The 27,032-nt window shown below is 47.1% G+C and overlaps 1 protein-coding gene across 1 annotated transcript in view; it reads right to left on the bottom strand.

Moving 5' to 3' along the window:
- LOC120936049 (L-gulonolactone oxidase-like) overlaps nt 1–27,032 on the bottom strand; it is a 176,829-nt gene that overhangs the window by 69,503 nt on the left and 80,294 nt on the right. The window contains exons 7-8 of the mRNA XM_040348147.1: nt 7,830–7,937; nt 4,355–4,431 (exon numbers count right to left, since the gene is read on the bottom strand). Of these exons, the coding sequence (XP_040204081.1) occupies nt 4,355–4,431; nt 7,830–7,937 (185 nt within the window). The remainder of the gene's footprint in view (nt 1–4,354; nt 4,432–7,829; nt 7,938–27,032) is intronic.

Raw genomic sequence — 27,032 nt, 5'->3', positions numbered from 1 at the left:
ATCAGCTTCACATGAAAGAAAAGTCACGTGGGTTTGGAGAAGACTTTGATGTTTGCACGCCAATAATGTGTGCCGGTGGCGTTGGGGCTCTTTACAGGCACCTCTCATCAAACTGCATGTACAGAGGTTAAATGACTGCAGTTGAGAGCAGACATACGCATTGTATATGAACTTAAGGATCTCTTCTTTTTCTGTTTCGAGAAACTTTTGGTGCTGCAATTGTACAGCTGACACCCACTATCAGGGCCATCTTAATGCAAGGGCACTCCTAGGCACTGCCCAGGGGCCCCAGGTACATGGGGGGCCCCCACAATAATCTTGCATTACATCATACTTGCCAACTCTCCCGGATTTGCTTGGACAGTCATGCTTTTTACGAAACTGTCCCGATATGGTTGTGTCCCGGGAAGCATCCTAGAACCTAAACTGTGCCCTCCTTATCCCAGTGTTGTGCCCTCCTGCCCCCCCCCCCCTGCTGTACTGTGCCCTTTGTGTTGACTAGCCTTTGATTTATGGAATGTTTTCCTTTCGTAAAATCGTTTTTTTTTTTAAAGTACTAATGAATAGACATGTGCACACTGAAATATTTTGTTTCGTAATTTCGTTTTCGTCTGATAAATTACATTATTTAGTTACTCCCGAAATTTGTTTTTATTTATTTCGTTTTTCGTTAAAAAAATGCATTCGTCCGAAAATCCAAATTAAGGTTGAATCTCTCATTGAAGGCTTATGGTGTCTGTCGAATGTTCTAAGAAAGAAAAAAAAAGATTCGAGAGAATCTTTAAAAAAAAAAAAATTTTACTCTATGTCGCTCTATGTCGAATCTTCATGTCTCTCTATGTCGAATCTTCATGTCTCTCTATGTCGAATCTTCATGTCTCTCTATGTCGAATCTTTATGTCGCTCTATGTCGAATCTTCATGTCTCTCTATGTCGAATCTTTATGTCGCTCTATGTCGAATCTTCATGTCTCTCTATGTCGAATCTTCATGTCTCTCTATGTCGAATCTTCATGTCTCTCTATGTCGAATCTTCATGTCTCTCTATGTCGAATCTTCATGTCTCTCTATGTCGAATCTTCATGTCTCTCTATGTCGAATCTTCATGTCTCTCTATGTCGAATCTTCAAACGGATTATCAAACAGCCATAGACCCATCCATCCCAATGCATAATATATCTTTACGCGTTTCACTCGATCAGGAGCCAACTCATAGAGTTGTGATGGATCAGGTAAAATGACCATTTTCTATTCATTTTTTTTATACTATAAAGTCTATATTTTTCTTTGTATATAAACTGCTTTTATATTCCTTGCTTAAAATCACTGCTAGTAGCACCCCCTCCCATCGAATGAAGAATATGAAAACAAACATGGCGCCTCCGCCCAGGACTACACCCTATCTGATGATAGGGTGTAGTCCTAGGCGGAAGTTCACCTGACATAACCAATCAGAAACTACTAATACCTAGATAACATTATGCTAATGATACATATGCTCACCGCCTTAGTAGCTTGCCTATAAAACCCTATGCATCCGGAAGCAAATAAAGGAGTAACACATACCTTGAGCACATCTCTAGTGTGGTTTCTTCTCTGTGCATGCACCTAACTACATCGGTTTAATCAGGACGGGGGCAGATACTCACCAGACGATTGGTATGATCAAAAACAGGGTAAGTTCATAGGGGGTGTATTCCCACAGGGGTAGATCTTTTTCATTGTCTCCTTGCCCTTTCCATTACCTATCGGACAATTGTAATGAGATCTGGTGGATTTAGGTGCTGCAATTTGAGGTTGCACCATTCAGGGCCTCGAGTACACCCAATATGCACATTTCTCATTAGTTAGGATGAAAAGGACTAATTGTGATCCTCCAGACCCCTGCGCAGACAAGTAGAGGCAGCCAGAGTGACACAGGGAAAAACAAAGTCAGAAACTTCTAACCTAGCTTTTCTCAACCCCTTTAGGTCAGATGTACCCTTGAAATAATATTCAAGTCTCTGAAAACCCTTAAATAAAATGTACCTACAGTTCACAGTACATAAGGAAGTTTAGTATTTTGTAGATATCATAAAATTTAAAATAATAAAAAAAATGTGGCATACCCAGAGTATTTGAAACTCTAATTGTTTGGCCTTCACGCCCACACGTAAAACCCAGGCAGAAACAAGTGACGCAAAAGGCGTTTGGCTCAGGGCTAAAATTTGGTACAAAAGTTTCTGTAGCACCATAGGTGTGCGCAGGCTATTGCATTAGGGTGTGTACCCCAAAGCTAAAACGCAGAGCAACAGAGGCAGCGAGTAAGAGTATACATGTCACGGCTGTCACGTTTTTTTTTTACATTTTATTTTTTACATTTGTTTTTTTAACATAATAAATGTAAAACACACAATGGGGTTTAAAGACTCCTTACTATGTCCAGAATGAAATAAACAGCTTTGGATATTTTTTAGAATGTTGCTACGTTTCAAAAATAAGCTTTTCTGAAGCTAAGCCTAAAAACAGGCTTCCTCATTGGTGCCCAGTTTCAGCAATGGACCTTCTGTTATTTATGTAGCACCCGCTACCATAGGTAGGTGCTAGAGTGAGGATTTTTTTGGTGTGGTAGCTGCCAGAGCAGGTAAATTTAGGCAGGCCTATGCTTCAGGCTAGGCCTGCTTGTTTGATCTGGGGCAGGGAGTGGTTAGTGTAGCAGCGGGTGTGACCACCTGTGCTTCAGTTCTTGGGCACCTCCCCTTTTTCCAGGGAGAATGTTCTGGAAGAGGGGCAGGGCAGAGGACTGGAGTGACAGGGAGCTCATGTTAGGAGCCCTGACCAATCCCCACTCTGTTCCAAGATACCTCCTCCATGACCGTGTAAGGACGAGGCTCCCTCCCAGCTCTCCCGGTCTCCTCCACCAAGGCGTGCACCCCCCCAGATGGGGATGGGCCTTCTGCTGTGATCTAGCACTCCATTCTCCATGTCTCCCTGCCGACAACTCCTCTCCAGTGGACTGGGGATTGGTCAGGGCTCCCCACATGAGCTCCATGTCACTCCAGAACCCAGCCCTGCCCCTCTTCCAGAATATTCTCCCTGGAATCAGGGGAGGCGCTCAAGGACTGAATCACAGATGGTCACACCCACTGCTACACTAACCACTCCATGCCCTCCAGATCAAAAACAAACAGGCCTAGCATGCAGCATAGGCCTGCCTAATGTTACCTGCCTGACAGCTATTACAAAAATGCTACTTCTAGCACCTACCTAAAGGTAGAGAGTGCTACATCTATTTCTAGCACCTACTGAAAGGTAGAGGGTGCTACATCTACTTCTAGCACCTACCTAAATGTAGAGGGTGCTACATCTACTACTAGCACCTACCTAAAGGTAGATGGTGCTACATCTACTTCTAGCACCTACCTAAAGGTAGATGGTGCTACATCTACTTCTAGCACCTACCTAAAGGTAGAGGGTGCTACATCTACTTCTAGCACCTACCTAAAGGTAGAGGGTGCTACATCTATGTCTCGCACCTACCTAAAGGTAGAGGGTGCTACATCTACTTCTAGCACCTACTGTACCTAAAGGTAGATGGTGCTGCATCTACTTCTAGCACCTACCTAAAGGTAGAGAGTGCTACATCTACTTCTAGCACCTACCTAAAGGTAGAGGGTGCTACATCTACTTCTAGCACCTACCTAAGGGTAGAGGGTGCTACATCTACTTCTAGCACCTACCTAGAGGTAGAGGGTGCTACATCTACTTCTAGCACCTACCTAAAGGTAGAGGGTGCTACATCTACTTCTAGCACCTACCTAAAGGTAGAGGGTGCTACATCTATGTCTCGCACCTACCTAAAGGTAGAGGGTGCTACATCTACTTCTAGCACCTACTGTACCTAAAGGTAGATGGTGCTGCATCTACTTCTAGCACCTACCTAAAGGTAGAGAGTGCTACATCTACTTCTAGCACCTACCTAAAGGTAGAGGGTGCTACATCTACTTCTAGCACCTACCTAAGGGTAGAGGGTGCTACATCTACTTCTAGCACCTACCTAGAGGTAGAGGGTGCTACATCTACTTCTAGCACCTACCTAAAGGTAGAGGGTGCTACATAATCTATTCTTAAATATGATGGCAAAGTGATCTGATCTATGGGCATCCCATATCCCCTTTCCCCATCCAAGTTATATTGTCCCAATAAACAAAACAATGCAAATGACTGTTCATTGTCTCTGAGAGTGACATATGGAGTTCAGTCAGCAGGGTGATATGGTGGATTTTAGTAACTAGTAGCAACCATCCGCTACATTTACATTGATAGATCTAACCATGTACGTTACTGCAGACAATCAGAAAATAATTTCCAAATACCTTATCCAAAGAAGAAACTCCAGCAGGTAATATCCCACAAAACAGTCCCAGAACCAACTGGCTTTGGAAGTCGGAGGCTGAAAGAAAAGAAATAAAGAATTAGGACTTTTCTCCATTAATTATTGTCCGTCTCAGCCTAATTCATACCATAATAGGCAATCAAAGGGCTGGAAAATTATGTCGGCACGGCAATTCGTCATCTATAGAGGAACGTGGTTTGTTCTCCGTTTGAGGACAATGAGACTGCCAAGCATGGATCATTTATAAAACAAAAGGCATTTACAATTCCAATTCTCATTAATCTGCAAGAAATCCTTCATACTTTGTCTTTTGCAGCGCAAGTTTGGGGAAAATGAGCTGCATATATTACCATTGTAAGCGTTGTTATAGGAAAGGTCTGCAAAACCCATAAAGCTGCTATGGTTTTATTACATCCTGGGTGTAGGGTGCAGTTGAGGTTGAACCTCTTAGGGATGAGCTTAAGGTTTGAACACAGGGATTGGAAATTGAGGTAAAACCATTTGCCTCAATATTACCAGCGGGCATAAAAAAAGTTCTGAGCAGTGAGCGACTTCTCAGAATCAATCGACGATCAACAGTCAAAAACAATACACACGCACCCCAGTTGAAGCGCATATCATGCGCGTTGGTCAACACAAGATCGGCACTAAAACACTGACAAGAAATTCATGATTTCATCCTTCAACACGACTTAGACTGCCTCTTTATCACAGAAAGCTGGCTCACAGCCGACTGCAACACCATTCTGGGAGACTTGGTGCCAGCAAACTACCGCATTCAAATGCAAAACAGAGTGCGGCAAAGAGGGGGGGGGGGCTGGCGGTGATCCACAAGTTTCACCTCTCGATCACCAAACCAGTCCTTCAAAACTCGCTTCCATTCATGGAAATCCTCACTCTGCAGCTGCAAACAAATCCCCAAGACACTGTCCATATTCTACTCTGCTATAGACCACCAGGCCCAAAAACGCACCTCCTCACGTCGTTGACGGAGATCTTCTCCACCTATACCCTAAACATCAAACACCTCTTGGTGCTTGGGGATTTTAACCCTTGGGCTAACTCCTCAGTGGACCCCGTCGCAGACGCCTGCATCGACCATCTAGAAGGATTAGGTCTGCAGCAACTAATACACGGGCCCACTCATACCTCAGGCCATACGCTCGATCTCATTTTCAAACAAGATTTGGAAATCGACGTCCCGCAGAATGAGCCGCAACCATGGACCGATCACCATGCCATTAAATTCACAATCACCAAAAACGCCCCCCCCCCCAAAAAAAAAAAAATGATAAAACCGGTGACAACTCACTGGACTAGATCTCAGAAGAAGCTCCATTCGGAACTCTTCAAAACAACACTAGGGAACAAAATAAAAACAATCCAACAACAGCAAACAGTCACAGAAACATTGGACGCCATCAACAAGGCACTACTACAGTCAGCTGACTTAGTAGCACCAAAACGCAAAACTTGCATCTGGGAAAACAACTCCAACTGGTTTAATGACCAGCTGTCGTTGCTAAAGCAGGAGCGTAGAAGAGCAGAAGCTGCTTGGAAAATTAGCTTTTCAGAGGAAAACCACACCACTTATAAGATAATAACCAAGAAATACCACAAAGAAATCTTTATGGCCAAAAAAAATCACTTTTCCAACATCATCGTAAATGCCCTAAGCCGCCCTCGCGAACTCTTCAAGGGGAGGGGTGATTTTAACATTGTCGGCTATGCCCGAACGCGGAAGCCGCCCGGAAAATAGGGTCCGGGACTTGTTTTGAGCTTCAGGCGTTTTCGCCGTTCGGCGTGGAGATGTGAACCATCTCCATAGCCGACAATGTAAAATCACCCCTCCAGCGTATTGCAGGCTGCAATAGCGGCGGGCGTCGGACGTGAAAACGCCTAGGTGTGAATGCAGCCTAAACGCCCAAGCGCTGGAAATGATTATTGTTATGGTATACCCATGTGAGTTTGGTCCATTGATCTTAATAAGTGGTTGTGTTGAGACTCTAGGTGCAAGTATGCCATTGTTATGATAAACCTGTGTCTGTATGTCATTGGGTTGGGATACTAGTATCAGTATGTCATTAGGTTGGGACAACTGCTGTTAGTAAGTCATTCAAAAGCACATCATCTGGGGTATCGGTACCCCAGATGATGTGCTTTTGACCACGAAACGCGTCGGGAGGACTCCACTGTCGCCCTACTTGCATGCAAGAGCTTTAAATTTCCAGCCAAATGTAAGTTTATCAGCTGTGATTAAAAATGTTATTTGTTTACTATACAGAGTTATGCTATGTGGCCACTTTCCTCTCTTTCCTACATGTATCTCTAAAACATACTGAGCCAATCAGGGATCCCATTACTCCAGCTTACTCCTGGGGACCTATCCTACTGAAAAATATTTCAACCAGTCTGGTGCATGATTCCTGCCAAGGATTGTTTTTGACATCTGTCATAGAAAAGCCTTAATTGACCTCTGTTGGCATATGTCATCATTGGTCAACGAGTTCTGGTAAGCCTGCACTTTCTCCGGTGGTGGGATAGTCACCTTAAAGAAGTCACGGAATTTTCATCCATTCACTCATTCACTTGAATGACTTTTTGATGCTGATGAATTGTCTTTTCATATAGAATCTGTTATCAGTTTTTTTGTTAGCTAAACCTTCATATATTTTTCAGCACTTTAGTGGACTTGTGTTTTGTTATCAGTCAGCAGGTGTATCAGATCATTTGCTTCACGTGGCATCCAGGCACACCTCCTTGTTCCTCCTATTAGAGGGACTCATATATGATTTATGCACAATAATTTATTATTGTTACATGTGTTTTATATTTCACATAGTATGGTATTTTGATTTTCACTTAGTCAAATTTTAGCGCTACACATTGTTCTGAAAGAGCTGAGCAGGAGTGGAAACAGCCGAAGTGCACCGGCTCTTTCCGAAGCTCGATACCTAGTCATGGGCAGTACAGCGGTGTCTAATTTGACAGACTGTCACTGAAATCGGCCCAATGAGCCATCGGCCCACAGGGAAACTCCCGGTAGTCCTAATAGCCAGTCCATCCCTGCCTGGTGTCAATAAGTCATTGTGTTGGGACCCTAGATTTTAATATGCCATTGTTATGGTATACCTGTGCATACCATTGATTTGGATTACCAGTGGTGATGGCTCGATTGTTTTTTAAACTCCAAGGATCAGTGTGTGATTGTTTTGTGATCCCCATACACCATGTTTATCTTTGTCTTATGTATAAAATTCCCACATAATCCATCTCCTTCACTCATCCATATACTGTATATTTAATTCTCTGCTTATCTTGGATTATTAATATCCCTCTGTACATTTTAATACATCCCAGATGAATACAGTGTGACTGCTCAATGCACAGGACCGTGCGGATAATAACACAGCACAAATAGAAAATATCTTCATAAACTTCAATCAGTGCAATACCTTGTCTGTAGGGTCTTGATAAAAGGCGCTGACATTTTCTGTGTGTGGAAACCAGAAGAAGCGAAAGTATTCCGAAGCCTTTAAATGGACATCAAGATTATCAAGGACCTACAAGACACAAGAACAGGGTTCTTTGAAGCAACACAATGGTTGGATGTACATTATATTATAAAGAAGGTACCAGGGAGGCAAAGGTGGCAACTGATGGGGGATCCCCTGGCCACAAGCTGCTTGATTATCATAAGTCTTCCAACTGCTGCCAACCAGGGTTACCAACCTCCCGCAGCATTTTTTACTGACAAAACATAAAAAATGTACTGGTGGAACAAAAAATCGCAATAAGCGTTTATTAATTGGTTTGCGCAAAAGTTATAGGGCCGGATTCAGCAAGAATTTACGCCGGCGTATCTATAGATACGCCGCGTAAATTCAAAGCTGCGCCGGCGTATCTTCTTTCTGTATTCAGAAAGCAAGATACGCCGAAATTTGGCTAAGATCCGACTGGCATAAGTCTCTTACGCCGTCGTATCTTAGGGTGCATATTTACGCTGGCCGCTAGGTGGCGCTTCCGTAGTTTTCGGTGTAGAATATGCAAATGACCTAGATACGCTGATTCACAAACGTACGTGCGCCCGGCGTTTTTTTTTTTTTACGTCGTTTACGTAAGGCTTTTCCGGCGTAACGTTGCTCCTGCTTCTATGAGGCGTACGCAATGTTAAGTATGGACGTCGTTCCCGTGTCAAATTTTTTACGTCGTTTGCGTAAGTACTTTGGAGCAATGCACACTGGGATATGTAAACGGACGGCGCATGCGCCGCTTGTAAAAAACGTCAATCACGTCGGGTCACCACCCATTTACATAAAACACGCCCCCTCATACTCATTTGAATTAGGCGCGCTTACGCCGGCCCCATTTACGCTACGCCGCCGTAACTTAGGAGGCAAGTGCTTTGTGAATACAGCACTCGCCTCTCTGAATTACGGCGGCGTAGCGTAAATACGATACGCTACGCCGCTGTAATCTAGCCCATAGCGTCTACAAAATAGGAGATAGTTTTATGGCATTTTTATTAATATATTTTTTTTTACTAGTAATGGCGGCGATCAGCGATTTTTATCGTGACTGCGACATTATGGCGGACACATCGGATGCATTTTGATGCCATTTTGGGACTATTGTCATTGATACAGCAATCAGTGCTATAAAAATGCACGGATTATTGTTAAAATGACACTGGCAGTGAAGGGATTAACCACTAGGGGGCTCTGAAGGGGTTAAGTGTGTCCTAGGGAGTGATGTGGGGGGGTGGGCTACGTGTGACACGACACTGATGACCGCTCCTGATTACAGGGAGCTGTGATCAGTGTCCTGTCACTAGGAAGAATGGGAAAATGCTTGTTTACATTAGCATTTCCCTGTTCTGCCCCTCCGTGACAAGATCGCGGGTATCCCCGTGGAAATCGAGTCTGTGGGACCCGCAGTCAGACTCACGGAGCTTGCGGCGCGTGCCCACAATGCCGCATCTTAAAGGGGACGTACCTGTACGCCCATTTGCCTAGCCATGCCATTGTCCCGACGTATATCGTTGTGCGCTGGTCGGCAAGCGGTTAATTAACTGTTGTAATAAAGTGGAACAGACTCGCTCTATAGGCGTTTTTCTATTCCACTTGACATTTTCTTCTTCTGGATACTAAGGTCTATAGAGGAATGACATACTAAATAATAGAAAGGTTCAGCAGATGTCTCCCAGTTCTCTAGTTTCTCTGCAACGTCTGATCAGACTGGTATTATAATGTGTGCATGAATGCAGCAGCTGTTAAAGTTCCTCAGGGGCGGGGACTGATGGAGAACATGTGCTGAAAAATATAGTGATTTTTTTTGTTGGCCACCACATTTCCAAACTGCCATTCAGGGATATCCCCCCTCCCCTTCTTAAAAAAAGATAACTTTTTATAAAAAAAAAAAATTGTGACCCCCCCCCCCCATAGTTTTCACTGGTTCATCCTGGGACCTGTAGTTCTTTACTAGTTTGGGGGGGGGGGGGGTCACATTTTCAGCTCTGAGGGGTTCATGGTGGGACCTGTAGTCCTTCACTTTTGGGGGTCACATTCCCCCCAAAAGTGAAGGACTACAAGTCCCAGCATGAACTCCTAATATCTAAAGATGTGACCCCCCCCCCCCGATTTGAAGGACTACAACACCCAGCATGAAACCCCTGAGATCTAAGGGTGTGATCCCATAGATTTCACAGGTTTATGCTGGGACCTGCAGTTCTTCACTATTTGGGGGGCAGGGGTCTCACATCTTCAGCTCTGGGGGCTCTCTTTCATGCTGGGACCTGTAATCCTTAACTTTGGGGAGGTCACACCCCCCAAAGTAAAGGACTACCAATCCCAGCATGAACCGATGATATCTAAAGATGTGACCCCCCCCCCCTAAATTTTGAAACTCCCACCATGAACCCGTGAGATCTAAGGGCGTGACCCCATAGATTTCACAGATCTATGCTGGGACCTGTAGTTCTTCACTAGTTTGGGGGGGTGTCACATCTTAAGCTATGAGGGGTTCATGCTGGGACCTGTGTCAGTTTCATTTTGGGACACTGTATTGTCCCAGAGTGAAGGTGCCCGGGACAGACCTGCAGAATGCGGGACTGTCCCGGGCAATCCGGGACACGTGGTCACCCTAAGGACGGTATGTGCACCCCTTCCCAACGATTGAGCTCAGGTGTTTTCAGAACTGTTAACCACTTAGGGACAGAGCCTGTATTTCAGACTCTGTGTTTACAAGTTAAAAACAATACATTTTTTTGCTAGAAATTGCTTTTTTTTCTAACACTCTAGAGAATAAAATGGCGGTCATTCCAATACTTTTTTTCACACCGTATTTGCGCTTACACTCTTACAAATGCACTTTTTTTGGAAAACAAATAACTTTTTTTAATTAAAAAATAAGACAACAGTGAAGTTAGCCCAATAATTTTTTCTATTGTGAAAGATAATGTTACGCCGAGTAAATTGACGCCCAACATGTCACACTTCAAAATTGCGCCCACTTGTGGAATGGCGTCAAACTTGTATCCTTAAAAAAACGTTTACATTTTTTTTTTACAGGTTGCATGTTTTGAGTTACAGAGGAGGTCTAGGGCTAGAATTATTGCTCTCGCTCCAACAATCGCGGCGATACCTCACATATGCGGTTTGAACAACGTTTTCATATGCGGGCGCTGCTCACCTATGTGTTCGCTTCTGCGCGTGAGTTCGTCGGGATGGGGCGCTTTACATTTTTTTTATTATTTATTTTACTTTATTTTATTGATTTTAAAACCGTTTTTAAAAATAAATAAATTTTGATCACTTTTATTCCTATTATAAGGAATGTAAACATCCCTTGTAATAGAAAAAAAAACGCATGACAGGTCCAAAAGACCTCAAGTCTTATATTTGGACTCGAATGCAAAAAATAAATTTGTAATTTTGTCAAATTTGAAAAAAACAGTGGCAGCATTTGGGGCACAGTGGCTGCGTTTGATTGGCAAGGTGGCTGCGTTTGATGGGCGCAGTGGCTGAGTTTGGTACAGTGGCTTCGTTTGATGGGCACAGTTCCTGCATTTGATGGGCATAGTGGCTGCATTTGATGGTACAGTGGTTGCGTTTGATAGGCGCAGTGGCTGCGTTTGATGGTACAGTGGCTGCGTTTGGTACAGTGCCTGCATTTGATGGGCATAGTGGCTGCATTTGATGGTACAGTGGCTGCATTTGGTACAGTGCCTGCATTTGATGGGCATAGTGGCTGCATTTGATGGTACAGTGACTGCGTTTGGTACAGTGGCTGCGTTTGATGGGCGCAGTAGCTGCGTTTGATGGTACAGTGGCTGCGTTTGGTACAGTGGCTGCGTTTGGTACAGCGGCTGCGTTTGATGGGCGCAGTGGCTGCGTTTGATGGTACAGTGGCTGCATTTGGTACAGTGGCTGCGTTAGATGGGCACAGTGGCTGCATTTGATGGTACAGTGGCTGCATTTGATGGTACAGTGGCTGCATTTGGTACAGTGGCTGCGTTTGATGGTACAGTGGCTGCATTTGGTAGAGTGCCTGCATTTGATGGGCATAGTGGCTGCATTTGATGGTACAGTGGCTGCGTTTGAAACAGTGGCTGCATTTGATGGGCACAGTGGCTACGTTTGATGGGCACAGTGGCTACGTTTGATGGGCGCAGTGGCTGCGTTTGATGGTACAGTGGCTGAGTTTGGTACAGTGGCTGCATTTGATGGGCACAGTGGCTGCATTTGATGGGCACAGTGGCTGCATTTGATGGTACAGTGGCTGCGTTTGGTACAGTGGCTGCGTTTGGTGGGCACAGTGAGGCAGCAATTAATTGGCTTTTTTTTTCAGCATTTTTCAGTTTGTTTGCGCAACCGCCGCCACTGGTGTGCACACATATAAATATTAGAATGAATTTAAGACATCTCAGTTCCAAGACTTTGTCTGAAAAAGGGATGGAGGAAATCAAAATGAGTGAAACTGTCACACCGAAAACGGCATCTGAACTTCAGCAGTTGGGGGTGGTAAGTAACATGGATGGTATCTTCTATGCTCCAGATGTACTTCTCCCGATCCGTGTGCAAACATCTGGGCAGTATCCTGTAATGTCCCTATACATTTGCTGGGCATATGTCACCCCAGCAGGCAGCATGTCACTATAGTTACTAAGGAGAGAGTGAATGGAGATTTATCGCAGACAGTCTGGAAGGGTTTACAAGGATATTGGAAAATGTCAACTCCATTTAAGTAATGTTACAGTGTAGCCTCCGATCAGTGGAGACTTCATGGCATCACTAGACAGAGAAAGCTTTCCAAAAAATCAGCTTTATTTGAAATAAAATGATAGAGTCAAGCTAAAATAAAGATATAACATATACTGTATATAAAAATATATATATTTTTTCTTATTTAGTATGTTTATTAGCTTTTTTTAAGGAACAAATAATGTTGCAGTACAGCTTGTCGTAAAGATAAAGAAGACATTTTCAATGTACACGGGGCATTATAAATTTTAAAATTATTACTTTTCTATCTTTTTTTTGCTTTCTGTTTATTGATGAGCTGCGCACAACTACCTTCCCATTCAATTTGTACACGGGGCATTGCAGTTCGTAATTTTGGCATGAAGGGTACATACTGAATAAGAGTGTGGGGTTGATAATGTGGGAGACTCACTTCAGATAAGCTGAAGGGGGGGGGGGGGGACCTGGAACCATTGATTGGGGGCATAGGTGGCGATTAGCGCGAGGAGAAAAAAAAAGGCGATCACCGGCGACTGTCAGAGGGACACTGGTCCTGATCAAGGAAAGCAGCCCCTGCTCATCTGTGCCACCTGTACCACCTACCAGTGCACAACAGTGCCGCCTACCAGTGCCCACCAGCAGGGCCGTCTTATCTAGTGGGCACACCCATCAGGACAGGCAGGGCCGATCCTAGGAAGGTGCACCACGCCCCAGCGCTGTAAGCTGCCGCAGAGAAAGGGCGCCAAGCAGGGCAGGACTTAGGCTGGTGGGGGCCCCTGGGCTTGAGTGTTGATTGAGGGGAGCCGAGAAGAAGGAAGCGGGGGGGGGGTCAAAGTTGTTGAGCGGGGGGGGGGGCCGCCGCCGAGATCGAAGCTAATCAAAGTTGTTGAGCGGGGGGGGGAAGTGCCGCCGAGATCGAAGTTGTTGAGCGGGGGGGTTATTGGGCAGGGGGGGGGGGTTCCGCCGAGGTCGAAACTGATCGAAGTTGTTGAACGGGGGGGGGGGGGCGCCGAGATCGAGGCTGATCGAAGTTGTTGAGCGGCGGGGGGGGGGGGGGGGGGGGGGTGCCGCCGATCGTAGTAGTTGAGCGGGGGGGGGGGGGTGAAGGGGATTTCTTACCTCTTCATCAACAGCGGCAATGCCCTTCCTGCTTCCTCCTTCCGGGGCCCCCTATTGGACGGGGCCCATGGGCTTGAGCCCAGTCAAGCCCAATGGTAAGTCTGGCCCTGGCGCCAAGCCGTCGAAGCTGTGACACGCCATTTGACTGCACTGGTTGCTAGAATTGCCGGCCGCCTGGCACCTAACAAACCAGTGATGTCAGTGGCCGCCATAGCATTCAGAGAATGCCGCAAATGCCCCAGCATTCATAGTGCGCCGCCTACGTGGCTGGAAAACTAGATCGGCTCCACCCACCTCTGCCATCTTCAGACATGCTGGATCACTGACGTCACAAGGGGTGGTGTCACCAATATTGACTGGCTGTTAGGGACGCTGGCGGCTCATAATGCTTGCCTGAGCACAGCAGCGTTAAGGTCCCCTGTCCCTCAAAACTGGGGTAATGCATTCGGCAAGTTAAGTGGCCGAGAGGCCCCTGTGAGTGCGAGGCCTTAATTTGCCTAATTAAAGAGTCGCCTCTGCCTGGCTGGGTTGTGTGGCAAGGCCGTGTAAATCTTAGTACAGGATGGACAGAAGTACAAACCCTTTGGTAGGTATAACAGCTCATCTCAATATTCAGCTGAGTTCAGCTTTGAATCAGCAGGTTCACATTTCTAAAAAAGAAAAAAAAGGAGCTGCTGTAAGCCGCAAATGAATTTGCGTCGTCTCTCATCACAGCTCCTCGCCGCCGCCAAATAAGAAAAACCGCTGGAGTGGGGTGGGCGCACGCATACGGGGAAGGTGCGCAGGATGTAGCGACGTCTCGTCAATCCTCCCGCATATTATTTTGTTTTTTGTTTTATGACAGAACACAATAGAATTATGCAGCAGAGATGTAAGAGAATAGGGAATGAAGTCATGCGCTGTAGTTCTGAATTTACATTTCTAAAAACACATTTCTGGAACAAAGGCATTGTTCACCCAGCTGAGAAGCGCGTCGGATGAGGTTTATTTTCTCCAGTTCCTTCTAATATGTAAGTGTTTCAAAACAAGCTTTCCACCCAGCTGAATGAATACTAATTGAAGCATTGCAAGCACAATGTTGTAGTCCTTGAAGACACTTTTAGCAGAATATCATTCCTTACATTTCTACATCTTGCAGCTGCTGCACAACGGTAGTTGGTAAGGTCCTTTAAAGAGACACTGTCACTTTACCCCGGCAGGACAAAGTGACGCTGTCTTTGCAAAGACCTTAACCCCCCCATTCACCTCCCTTGAAGTCCAACTCAGGGAAATCCAAAAAATCCTCCTTCTACACTGCAAGGCAATGGCGGCTAGTGATCAAAATTTTGGGGGCGCAAACAAACTGAAAAAAAAAAACATCAATTGCAGCCACTGTGCCCATCAAACGCAGCCACTGTACCCATCAAATGCAGCCACTGTACCCATCAAACGCAGCCACTGTACCCAAAAAAATTGCCACCACAGTGCCCATTAAAAGCTGTCACTGTGCCATCAAGCGCAGCCACTGTGCTCATCAAGCGCAGCCACTGTACCCATAAATTGCCGCCACTGTGCCATCAACCGCAGCTACTGTAACCATCAATTGCTGCCAGTGTGTCCCATCAATTACCGCCAGTGTGCCCCATCAATTGCCACCAGTTTGCCCCATCAATTGCCGCCAGTTTGCCCCATCAATTGCCGCCAGTTTGCCCAATCAATTGCATCTCATTACATTGGTTGGTATTGGAAAGGTTAGTGGGAGAAGGATCGTATTAAGCTGGTGGTCATAGGAAGGGTTAGTGGGAGAAGGATCTCATTACATTGGTTGGCATTGGAAAGGTTAGTGGGAGAAGGATCGTATTGAGTTTGTGATCATAGGAAGGGTTAGTGGGAGAAGGATCTCATTACATTGGTTGGTATTGGAAAGGTTAGTGGGAGAAAGATTGTATTGAGTTGGTGGTCATAGGAAGGGTTAGTGGGAGAAGGATCTTGTAACGGTCACCACCGTTTACGACCTTCCATCCACAACAGCTCATCTGACACACAGACAAACCAGCAGGCATCCTATTTCCCAGAATAACGAGACTTGCTCGGTGTTCTCTGGTTTCAAATGAAGACAATTTTAATGGTTTCTTCTCAGTCTTATATACAGTACAACCATGTGACAGTATTCAAAGGGACAATGAGATCTCCACCCCCCTAATCACACACTAAGGCTAATTACTTAAACATTCTAGACAGGTCGGCACCGGCCTATAATTATCATGTCTAATCACTGCACATTCCTTAATTAACAGCATAACAAACAAACCACCTTCACACACTGAGTTTCCTAGGCAGACGTTTCGTCTTCGCATACAGCTTGACACCTATTCACACCTCTGAGCATCAATAGACTTTAGACAGTGTTATCACACAATTAAAGGCCTTCCAAAAGCCAGCCTTGTTTAACATATTAACAGTCTTCACAGAGAGATGAGTCACTATTGACTGGTTGGGGTCACAATTAACTAACATCTTGCAGTGTCTCAAAATCCTGCAATACGAACTATCAGTGATGTCCCATCTCATGTAATACATGAATTATGATTCACTTGCCACCCCATGCCCAAAGGGCACAGAGTGGACTCAGACCCAAGAGTTATCAGTGACGCTGACACAGGAGTATCCTCCATCCTCACAAAGTCTTTGGGTGTCACGGGTCATTCCGTTACAGATCTCATTACATTGGTTGGTATTGGAAAGGTTAGTGGGAGAAGGATCGTATTGAGTTGGTGGTCATAGGAAGGGTTAGTGGGAGAAGGATCTCATTACATTGGTTGGTATTGGAAAGGTTAGTGGGAGAAAGATTGTATTGAGTTGGTGGTCATAGGAAGGGTTAGTGGGAGAAGGATCTCATTACATTGCTTCCTATTGGAAAGATTAGTGGGAGAAGGATTGTATTGAGTTGGTGGTCATAGGAAGGGTTAGTGGGAGAAGGACCCCATTACACTGGTGGTCATAGGAAGGGTTAGTGGGGGAATGATCTCATTACATTGGTTGGTATTGGAAAGGTTAATGGGAGAAGGATCGTATTGAGTTGGTGGTCATTGGGAGGGTTCGTAGCTGATGGACCTTATTGCATTGGTGGTTGGTGGGGAAAATACCCCTTCTTTCATTGCAGCTAGGGATGAGCTCCGCGTTCGATTCGAACGTATGTTCGTCTCGAACATCGGTCGTTCGATCATTCGTCGAAACTCGAACAAAACGGGTCGTTCGCGCCAAATTCGAGTGACGCAAAACGTCCCATAATTCACTGGGGCGTTGAGCGCTGATGATTGGCCAAGCATGCTGTATGTCCCGCATGCTTGGCCAATCACAGCGCTCAAAAAACGAAGAGCCATAATTGGCCAAAGCCAGGGTGGCTTTGGCCAATTATGGCTCAGGGGGATTAGTACACGCCCCCCACTATAAAAGGCAGCCTGCACGGCTGCCTAGTGTAGTGTGTTGGCGGTTCTAGAGAAGACCAGTCAGTCAGACAGAGAGAGATAGAGAGATAGAGACACAGGGCCAAATCCACAGCCAGCGGCGCAAAATAAGTTTTTTCTAACTTATGTCATTTAAGTTACGGCGCCCTAAGTTGGTGTCGTAATTGCCGTATCCACAGCGCATTTGCGCCCAAAAGTGCGCCTGCCGTAACGTAAATTCGGAGGCGTAAGGCGGGGTTATGGCAAGTGGGAAGGAAGTGGGCGTGCTTCATTGTAATGAGCCGTGACCCCATGCAAATGAAGGTCCGGCCGTACTGCGCATGCGCGCATGAATCTGCTGCTCACTGCGCATGTGCAGAACTTTGCTTGGCGCAATCAGTGAGATAGGTAAAAGGCCAAGTGTACTTAGTTTGAGGATCGCACTGTGCTTAACTAGCTCCAGTCAAACACACTTCATTTGCAAAAGTATTTCCCTGTGTTCCCTTCCATGAGCAATTTGCTTCTGCTCTTAGTTTGTCAGTGTTTGTTGGTAAGTTGTGTTTGATAGAGAAGTGTTGGAGGAGTAGTAGATAGTAGTTGTTGTTTGTTTGTGATAAGTGTAATTTTTGTTTGATTGTTTCTGCTAATTTGTTTGTTTGTTTTTTTTTCTGCTTGGATTTTGTGTTTGGTTTTTGTGTGTTTGTATTTGACTTTGTAGTAGCTGTCTGTGTGTATTTTTGTGTATTTGTTTGGTGTGTATTTTTGTGTGTTTGTATTTGACTTTGTAGTAGCTGTCTGCTTGTGTGTGTATTTTTGTGTGTTTGTCCTGTTTGGCTTCTTGTTGCTGGGTGGTGTCTGTGATGGCCCCCAAACGCAGGAAGCTGAATTTTTCACATGTTGAAAAGCAAATCCTAGCCAGGTATGTCATACAATATGGAAGATATCTACATGGGCCTGATAGCCGGAACACCTCCCCGGCCCAAAGGAAGAGGATCTATGCCAAAATAACAGATCACATAAATGCGGCGGGGGGAGGGGAGACGAGGACCCCCGCTGGCATTAAGAAAAAGATCAATGATCTGAGGAGCGTGGTCCGCAATAAGGTGGCCAAGCTCACTGCGCATAGGAGGGGCACTGGAGGAGGGGGACCATGCCCCATCCGGCTGACTGAGGAGGAATGGGCAGTGGCCCGGTGTTTCGAGCCAGAGCAGGTGGTGGGCCTGCCTGGTTATCAGTCTGATGTTCCTGTGAGGCCAGGTAAGGTTTTTTTTTTTTTTTTATTTGGTGATTAGCATGTGTGGGTGGGGGAAGGGAACATGTGCCAAGTGTGTGGATCCTCAAACCTGTGATTGTTTGGTGTCTTCCACAGATGACCAGGAGATTGCTGGGCCATCAGGCCAGGCTGCTGCACCACCCCAAAGACAGGAGGCTGCTGAGGAGTCCCCAGGGGAGGGGAGTGGCCAAACCTCCCCTCATGAGGAGGCTGAGGGGGAGGAGGATGAGGGGGAGGAGGATGAGGGGGAGGAGGAAGAAGATCTCCAGATTGGCCGGGAAATCATTATTGCCACAGATCTGATGACCTTTGATGATACCCTTGAGGCTAGCCTTGAGGCTCCCCTTGAGGCTACCCCAGAGGCTCCCCTTGAGGCTACCCCAGAGGATCCCCCAGAGGCTGGCACCAGTCAGGCCACCATCAGGGGTAGCCCCTCCCACTCCTCCCACAACATGCCGCAACCCACAAGGGTCACTCTATCCCCTCCTACCTGGCCACAAGCCTCAGGGGCAGGCAGGATGGAGACCCAGGACACCAGGGTGGGGTCTGAGCATATGCCGGCCAGTCTGCTGAGGGACAATGCCAAGCAGACCCGCAGTCTGGGTGACATCAAAAAAACTATGGCCAAGATGGAGCACAGCCTGGATGTAATGAGGGAGTCACTCAGTGATGTGGCCACCAATTCATTGGGTGTCATCACCTGTTTGTGGTCCCTGCATACCGCCACAACAGGCGTGGGCCAGGAGGTGACTGCCCTCACCCGGGCTGTGCAGGACAACACCCGGGCTGTGCAGGAGAACACACGGGCTGGCCAGGCCAATACGGCTGCCATCACTGCCTGCCTGACCAGGATAGCAGTGGCCTTGGAGGGCAGGCCAGCCGGAGGTCAGACACCAGGGGAGGCTCCTCCCTCCCCTGCTCCCCCCCCAATGAAGATACTCCCTCCCCTGCTCCCCCCCCCAATGAAGATGCTCCCTCCCCTGCTCCCCCCCCAATGAAGATACTCCCTCCCCTGCTCCCCCCCCCCGTGAAGATCCTCCAGGTGGCCGTGCCCGTGGCCGTGCCCGTGCCCCTGCCCGTGGGCAGCCTAGACGGAGCACTCGCCGCCGGAATTAAATACCAGGGGTACTTTTTTTTTTTTTTTTTTTTGCTTTAAAAAATTTGGTTATTAGACTGTACTTATGATTTGGTTTATGTGTGTGAATGATGTGTGAATGTGGGGGGGTGGCATTCCTGACAAAATAAGGGTGTCACCCTCAGTTTTGGTGGAGAAGGGATCCCCAGGACCAGGGAAAAGTCATCCTAGGTTCCTGAATGGTGTATGAATGCACAGTGACATAATTGGAGCCGTGGCGGGGCGTTACTGCTCCCAAGTACCAAAGGGGGGGGGGGTACTTGGATCTAATCCAATTCGATGTGCATGTGATGTGTTTGTGCTAGGGACCACAGTGGTGTGCATTCATGCATTCTCATTGTGACATAAATCATGTGCGTTTCCAGAGACAAAAACATTCTCAATGTGTCATTAAACATGTGCGTTTACTGTGCAAAGCAACATTCTCATTGTCACATAATTCATGTGCGTTTGCAGTGAAAACAAATAATAACATTGTCACATAATTCATGTGCGTTTGCATTGAAAAGAAATAATAACATTGTGACATGATTTCTGGCCATTTACTGAGAAAAGATGCCTTCTGCCAGGCGTCTCCTGGCTACTGTGCCCTCAGTAGACCGGGTAGAGTGGGCTAGGGGGGGATTGCCTGGGTGGGGGGTCAGGTCAGCACGTAAGTTAATCTCCAGTCCCCTTCTCGTTGCAAAGTTATGAAGAATGCAACAAGCCCCTATTATTTGGCACACAAAGTCTGGGGAATACAGCAGTGTACCCCCAGTCTTGTCCAGGCATCTGAAGCGGGACTTCAGCAGGCCAAAAGTACGCTCCACTACTGCCCGGGTGCGAATATGAGCCTCGTTGTAGCGTTGCTCTCCTGGGGTTTGGGGGTTCCTGAATGGGGTCATCATGTGAGGGCCCAGGGCATATCCAGAGTCACCTGGAAGGGAAAAGACAGGAGGATATTAGTCATGCATGTGCCCCATGTGATGTCTGCATCATGGGGGGGGACAGTCATACCTGACACACATGTCACTCACCAACCAGCCAGCTGTCTCCATACACGTTCTGCTCCAATTCACGTGCTATGTTGGTCTGCCTAAAGATGTAGCTGTCATGGCACGAACCTGGAAATTTGGCACACACATGCCAGATGAGGCCATGGGCATCCACGATTACCTGGACATTGATGGAATGCCAGTTTTTGCGATTCCTGAACAGGTGCTCTGTATCATGGGGGGGCTGTAGTGCCACATGGGTACAGTCAATGGCCCCGATGGTCCGTGGGAATCGTGCAATCTGATAGAAATCAGCCATGCTCTTCATTCGCTGGTCCTCCTGGGTGGGCTTTTCAAATTGACTGCCCATGCGTCTCAGTATTGCAGGGACAACCTGGTGCACACACCTGCTCATCGAGGACTGTACCATCCCAGCCAGACCTCCACATGTTCTCTGAAAAGACCCAGTGGCCAGAAAATGCAGGGTGGCCATAACTTTAATGTGAGCTGGCAGGGCATAGGATCGTTGGGTTGGGGTGTTCAGATCATCCTGCAGGATCCTGGTTAAGTCCAGGATGGCTTCCTGGTTTAATCTGAAGTGGCCAATGACCTCAGACGCAGTCATGCCAAAGAGATCTTGGCGTGGGCGGTATATCCTCTCCTGTGCCCTCCTCCTCCTCCTCTGTGCCCTCCTCCTTCTCTGCGCCTGTAAAGTGGCGAGTGCCGTTATAATCATTGATGGCCCAGGCATTTTGGCAGTCACAATGAAGTCAAGCAAAGAAGTGTTGGCAGCTCTTCCTAAATGGTGTTGCTTCAGCAGACCTTTACAGGGCTGGTGTAAAATTAGGGCTGCTTTTATAAAGTCTAATTTTGCTCCAGAAAACTAACAGGTGCGCACAGGGCGTTATCTACGGCGCACAGGGCGTAATCTACGGCGCACACACTTAATTTTGAGGATCGCCCTATCTCCCTCATTTGCATCTTTGCCTATCAAATAAAGCGGCGTGACTAGCGTAATTTGCGTCAGAGGATGCGCCAGAGTAATTATTTTAAGTAGGACGGAAAAACCGGATTTTTCGTTTTGAGGATCGGGCGCAAAGATACGCGCGGAGTAAAATTAGAAATCTCGAGTTAAGTCGGCGCATCTGCTTTGTGGATTTGCCCCACAGTGTCTTAACTAGATAGATAGATAGATAGATAGATAGATAGATAGATAGATAGATAGATAGAGTAGGAAGTGTAGTCAGTATAGTTAAAAGTACAGTTTGTAGAGAATATATTCACATCCTTAGGCGTTGTCAATATATTTATAAACTGTACAGCTCAGCTAGTTTATCTATCAGGCAGGAGATTGTTCTACATGCAGCGCTCTAACGTGTTGTATTGCCTGCATTAGGGATTTACTTTAAATATAATTATTCTGTGTTATTTAACGTGTGCTAGTTAATTGCACACACAGACGCATTACCTGTTACTGCACGTGTGCAATTTATTTGCACAGAAGCGCAGTCGCTGTTAATGCAACTGGGCTATTGAATTGCACAGAAACGCAGTCGCTATTACTGCGTGCGTGCTGTTTAATAGCAACTAAAGGCAGTTGGTGTCACTGCGTGCGTGCTGTTAAATCGCATTTGACCGCAGTCGCTATTACTGCGTGCGTGCTGTTTAATAGCAACTAAAGGCAGTTGGTGTCACTGCGTGCGTGCTGTTAAATCGCATTTGACCGCAGTCGCTATTACTGCGTGCGTGCTGTTTAATAGCAACTAAAGGCAGTTGGTGTCACTGCGTGCGTGCTGTTAAATCGCATTTGACCGCAGTCGCTATTACTGCGTGCGTGCTGTTTAATAGCAACTAAAGGCAGTTGGTGTCACTACGTGCGTGCTGTTAAATCGCATTTGACCGCAGTCGCTATTACTGCGTGCGTTCTGTTTAATAGCAACTAAAGGCAGTTGGTGTCACTGCGTGCGTGCTGTTAAATCGCATTTGACCGCAGTCGCTATTACTGCGTGCGTGCTGTTTAATAGCAACTAAAGGCAGTTGGTGTCACTGCGTGCGTGCTGTTAAATCGCATTTGACCGCAGTCGCTATTACTGCGTGCGTGCTGTTTAATAGCAACTAAAGGCAGTTGGTGTCACTGCGTGCGTGCTGTTAAATCGCATTTGACCGCAGTCGCTATTACTGCGTGCGTGCTGTTTAATAGCAACTAAAGGCAGTTGGTGTCACTGCGTGCGTGCTGTTAAATCGCATTTGACCGCAGTCGCTATTACTGCGTGCGTGCTGTTTAATAGCAACTAAAGGCAGTTGGTGTCACTGCGTGCGTGCTGTTAAATCGCATTTGACCGCAGTCGCTATTACTGCGTGCGTGCTGTTTAATAGCAACTAAAGGCAGTTGGTGTCACTGCGTGCGTGCTGTTAAATCGCATTTGACCGCAGTCGCTATTACTGCGTGCGTGCTGTTTAATAGCAACTAAAGGCAGTTGGTGTCACTGCGTGCGTGCTGTTAAATCGCATTTGACCGCAGTCGCTATTACTGCGTGCGTGCTGTTTAATAGCAACTAAAGGCAGTTGGTGTCACTGCGTGCGTGCTGTTAAATCGCATTTGACCGCAGTCGCTATTACTGCGTGCGTGCTGTTTAATAGCAACTAAAGGCAGTTGGTGTCACTGCGGCTATTTTGTTACTTTACACTTGAGCCAAGTCGCTCTTACTGTGTGGTTGCTGTTTAATACCATCTGAAAGCAGTTGGTGTGACAGCGACTATTTTGTTACTTTACACTTGAACCAAGTCGCTCTTACTGTGTGATTGCTGTTTAATACCATCTGAACGCAGTCGGTGTGACAGCGACTATTTTGTTACTTTACACTTGAGCCAAGTCGCTCTTACTGTGTGGTTGCTGTTTAATACCATCTGAACGCAGTTGGTGTGACAGCGACTATTTTGTTACTTCACACTTGAGCCAAGTCGCTCTTACTGTGTGGTTGCTGTTTAATACCATCTGAACGCAGTCGGTGTGACAGCGACTATTTTGTTACTTTACACTTGAACCAAGTCGCTCTTACTGTGTGATTGCTGTTTAATACCATCTGAACGCAGTCGGTGTGACAGCGACTATTTTGTTACTTTACACTTGAGCCAAGTCGCTCTTACTGTGTGGTTGCTGTTTAATACCATCTGAACGCAGTTGGTGTGACAGCGACTATTTTGTTACTTCACACTTGAGCCAAGTCGCTCTTACTGTGTGGTTGCTGTTTAATACCATCTGAACGCAGTCGGTGTGACAGCGACTATTTTGTTACTTTACACTTGAACCAAGTCGCTCTTACTGTGTGATTGCTGTTTAATACCATCTGAACGCAGTCGGTGTGACAGCGACTATTTTGTTACTTTACACTTGAGCCAAGTCGCTCTTACTGTGTGGTTGCTGTTTAATACCATCTGAATGCAGTCGGTGTGACAGCGACTATTTTGTTACTTTACACTTGAGCCAAGTCGCTCTTACTGTGTGGTTGCTGTTTAATACCATCTGAACGCAGTCGGTGTGGCAGCGACTATTTTGTTACTTTACACTTGAGCCAAGTCGCTCTTACTGTGTGGTTGCTGTTTAATACCATCTGAACGCAGTCGGTGTGACAGCGACTATTTTGTTACTTTACACTTGAGCCAAGTCGCTCTTACTGTGTGGTTGCTGTTTAATACCATCTGAACGCAGTCGGTGTGACAGCGACTATTTTGTTACTTTACACTTGAGCCAAGTCGCTCTTACTGTGTGATTGCTGTTTAATACCATCTGAACGCAGTCGGTGTGACAGCGACTACTTTGTTACTTTACACTTGAGCCAAGTCGCTCTTACTGTGTGGTTGCTGTTTAATACCATCTGAACGCAGTTGGTGTGACAGCGACTATTTTGTTACTTTACACTTGAGCCAAGTCGCTCTTACTGTGTGGTTGCTGTTTAATACCATCTGAACGCAGTCGGTGTGACAGCGACTACTTTGTTACTTTACACTTGAGCCAAGTCGCTCTTACTGTGTGGTTGCTGTTTAATACCATCTGAACGCAGTTGGTGTGACAGCGACTATTTTATTACATAACACCTGAACGCATAACTATGGCTGGAAGGACAAAGAGAGGCAGAGAGTCACGAGGGCAAGCAGGCTCTGCATCTAGAGGTAACGCTGGTGATGGATGTGGTGCATCCTCTTCAGCACGTGGCCGTGGCCGCTCGTCCTTCTTTTCGGGAGCTGGCCGTGTTGAGCCTCAACATGCTGAGAAATTAGTTGAGTGGATGACCAAGCCGACCTCATCCTCCTCATCCTCTCTCACACAGACTGATTATAGTTTGTCTGGCAAAGCAGCTGCCAAGGCGTCCTCTACCCTCTGCACAATGGGATCACACAATCCTTCCCTAGTCCCACCGTGTCCTCCTGAGGAGTCCCCCGAACTGTTTCAACACAGTGTTGGGTACATGCTAGCTGAAGATGCACAGCGTTTTGAAGACTCCGATGACGGAACACTGATAGAGGAAGGCATTGATGTGAGCCCAGGGAGAGGGGGTGGCCGAGAGGGACAACAATCTGGGAGTGATGTTCCCCCAGCTGGAGCATACTGCCAGGTTGTCGCCAGTGATGATGAGGAGGGAGGGGATGATGAGGTCATTGACTCTACCTGGGTGCCTGGTAGGAGAGAGGAGGAGGAGGAAGAGGACGAGGCACAGGCACATCTTCAAAGAGGCAGGAAGCCCTCCAGGGGTCAGCTTAAGGGCAGTACACCAACTGCATTACGTGGCGCTGCTGTGTCTCAACGGTACAGCAAAAGTTCTTTGGTGTGGGCCTTTTTTGAAACCTGTCCATCAGATGCTACCTTTGCTGTTTGCAACATATGTCTCAAGCGTATCTCGCGTGGCCAAAACATCACCCGCTTGGGCACCACATGCTTGTCCAGACATATGTCGACCTGCCATGCAGCTCGTTGGCAGGCATACCAGAAAGACCCACACCAAAGACCAAAGCGGTCCTCCCCTTGCCCTTCTGTGACCTCAAACCCCACTAGACCCCTAGTCCTCTCTGCAGCCTGCACCGAAGGTGTAGAAATAGGTGTGTCACAACGTAGTAGTGGTAGTACATCCGGCCAATCTACTGATATTACCAGACAAATTTCCCTGCCCCAGCTGCTGCAGCGCCGAAAGAAGTACGCTCCCAGCCATCCACATGCCCAGCGGTTGAATGCTAGCTTAGCAAAATTGCTAGCACTTCAACTGCTACCTTTTCAGTTGGTAGATTCTGCCCCCTTCCGTGAGTTTGTGGAATGTGCAGTACCTCAGTGGCAAGTACCCAAACGCCACTTTTTTTCACGGAAGGCGATTCCGGCTCTCTACCGGCATGTGGAAGGCAATGTCCATACCTCGCTGGACAGGGCGGTCAGTGGTAAGGTGCATCTTACCGCTGACTCATGGTCCAGCAGGCATAGACAGGGACGTTACCTGTCTTTTACGGCCCATTGGGTGACTCTGCTGGCAGCTGGGAAGGACGCAGGTCAAGGCACAGTAGTTTTGGAGGTTGTTCCACCACCACGCCTCCAAAACACTACAACTGCTTGTGACACACCTCTCTCCTCCACCCCCTCCTCTTCTTCTTCCTCTGTGGCCTCTTCCTGTGGTGATGTTGGCTCAGAACCAGCCGTGCTCCGTAGGCGTACGACGGGCTACGCAGGAATGCAGGCCAAGAGATGCCATGCGGTCCTAGAGCTGGTGTGCTTGGGAGACAGGAGCCACACTGGGGAAGAGGTTCTTTCAGCTCTGCAGGGGCAGGCTCAGAGGTGGTTGACGCCACGCCAGCTGAAGCCTGGAATGGTGGTCAGCGATAATGGCACCAACCTCCTCTCTGCCCTGCGACGTGGAAAACTCACCCATGTGCCCTGTTTTGCGCATGTTCTCAATTTGGTGGTGCAGCGGTTCTTGGGCAGGTACCCTGGCTTACAGGATGTCCTGAGGCAGGCCAGGAAAGTCTGTGTGCATTTCCGGAGGTCATATAATGCCACTGCTCGGCTGACAGACCTCCAGAGGGAATACAACCTGCCCAAGAACCGCCTAATCTGTGACATGCCCACCAGATGGAACTCTACGTTGGCCATGCTGCAGCGGCTGCACACGCAGCAGAGGGCCATCAATGAGTACCTGTGCCAATATGGCAGCAGAACTGGCTCAGGGGAGCTTGGGTTTTTTTCACCACGCCAGTGGGCCTTGATCAGGGATGCATGCACTGTCCTGTCACCATTTGAGGAGGCCACGAGGATGGTGAGCAGTGACAGTGCATGCATCGGTGAGACTGTCCCGCTTATTCACATGTTGGAGCACACCCTACGTGGAATAATGGACAGGGCCCTTGAGGCAGAACAGAGGGAGGAAGAGGAGGACTTCCTTACCTCTCAAGGCCCCCTTTATCCAGACACTGTTCCTGCTTGCCCACCTGGAACACAGGAAGAGGAGGAGGAGG

The sequence above is a fragment of the Rana temporaria genome, chromosome 4 (genome assembly GCF_905171775.1).
Source record: "Rana temporaria chromosome 4, aRanTem1.1, whole genome shotgun sequence".
NCBI classification, from domain to species: Eukaryota; Metazoa; Chordata; class Amphibia; order Anura; family Ranidae; genus Rana; species Rana temporaria.
The sequence above is the reverse complement of the archived record's forward strand: the minus strand, read 5'-3'. Positions and strand labels throughout refer to the sequence as shown.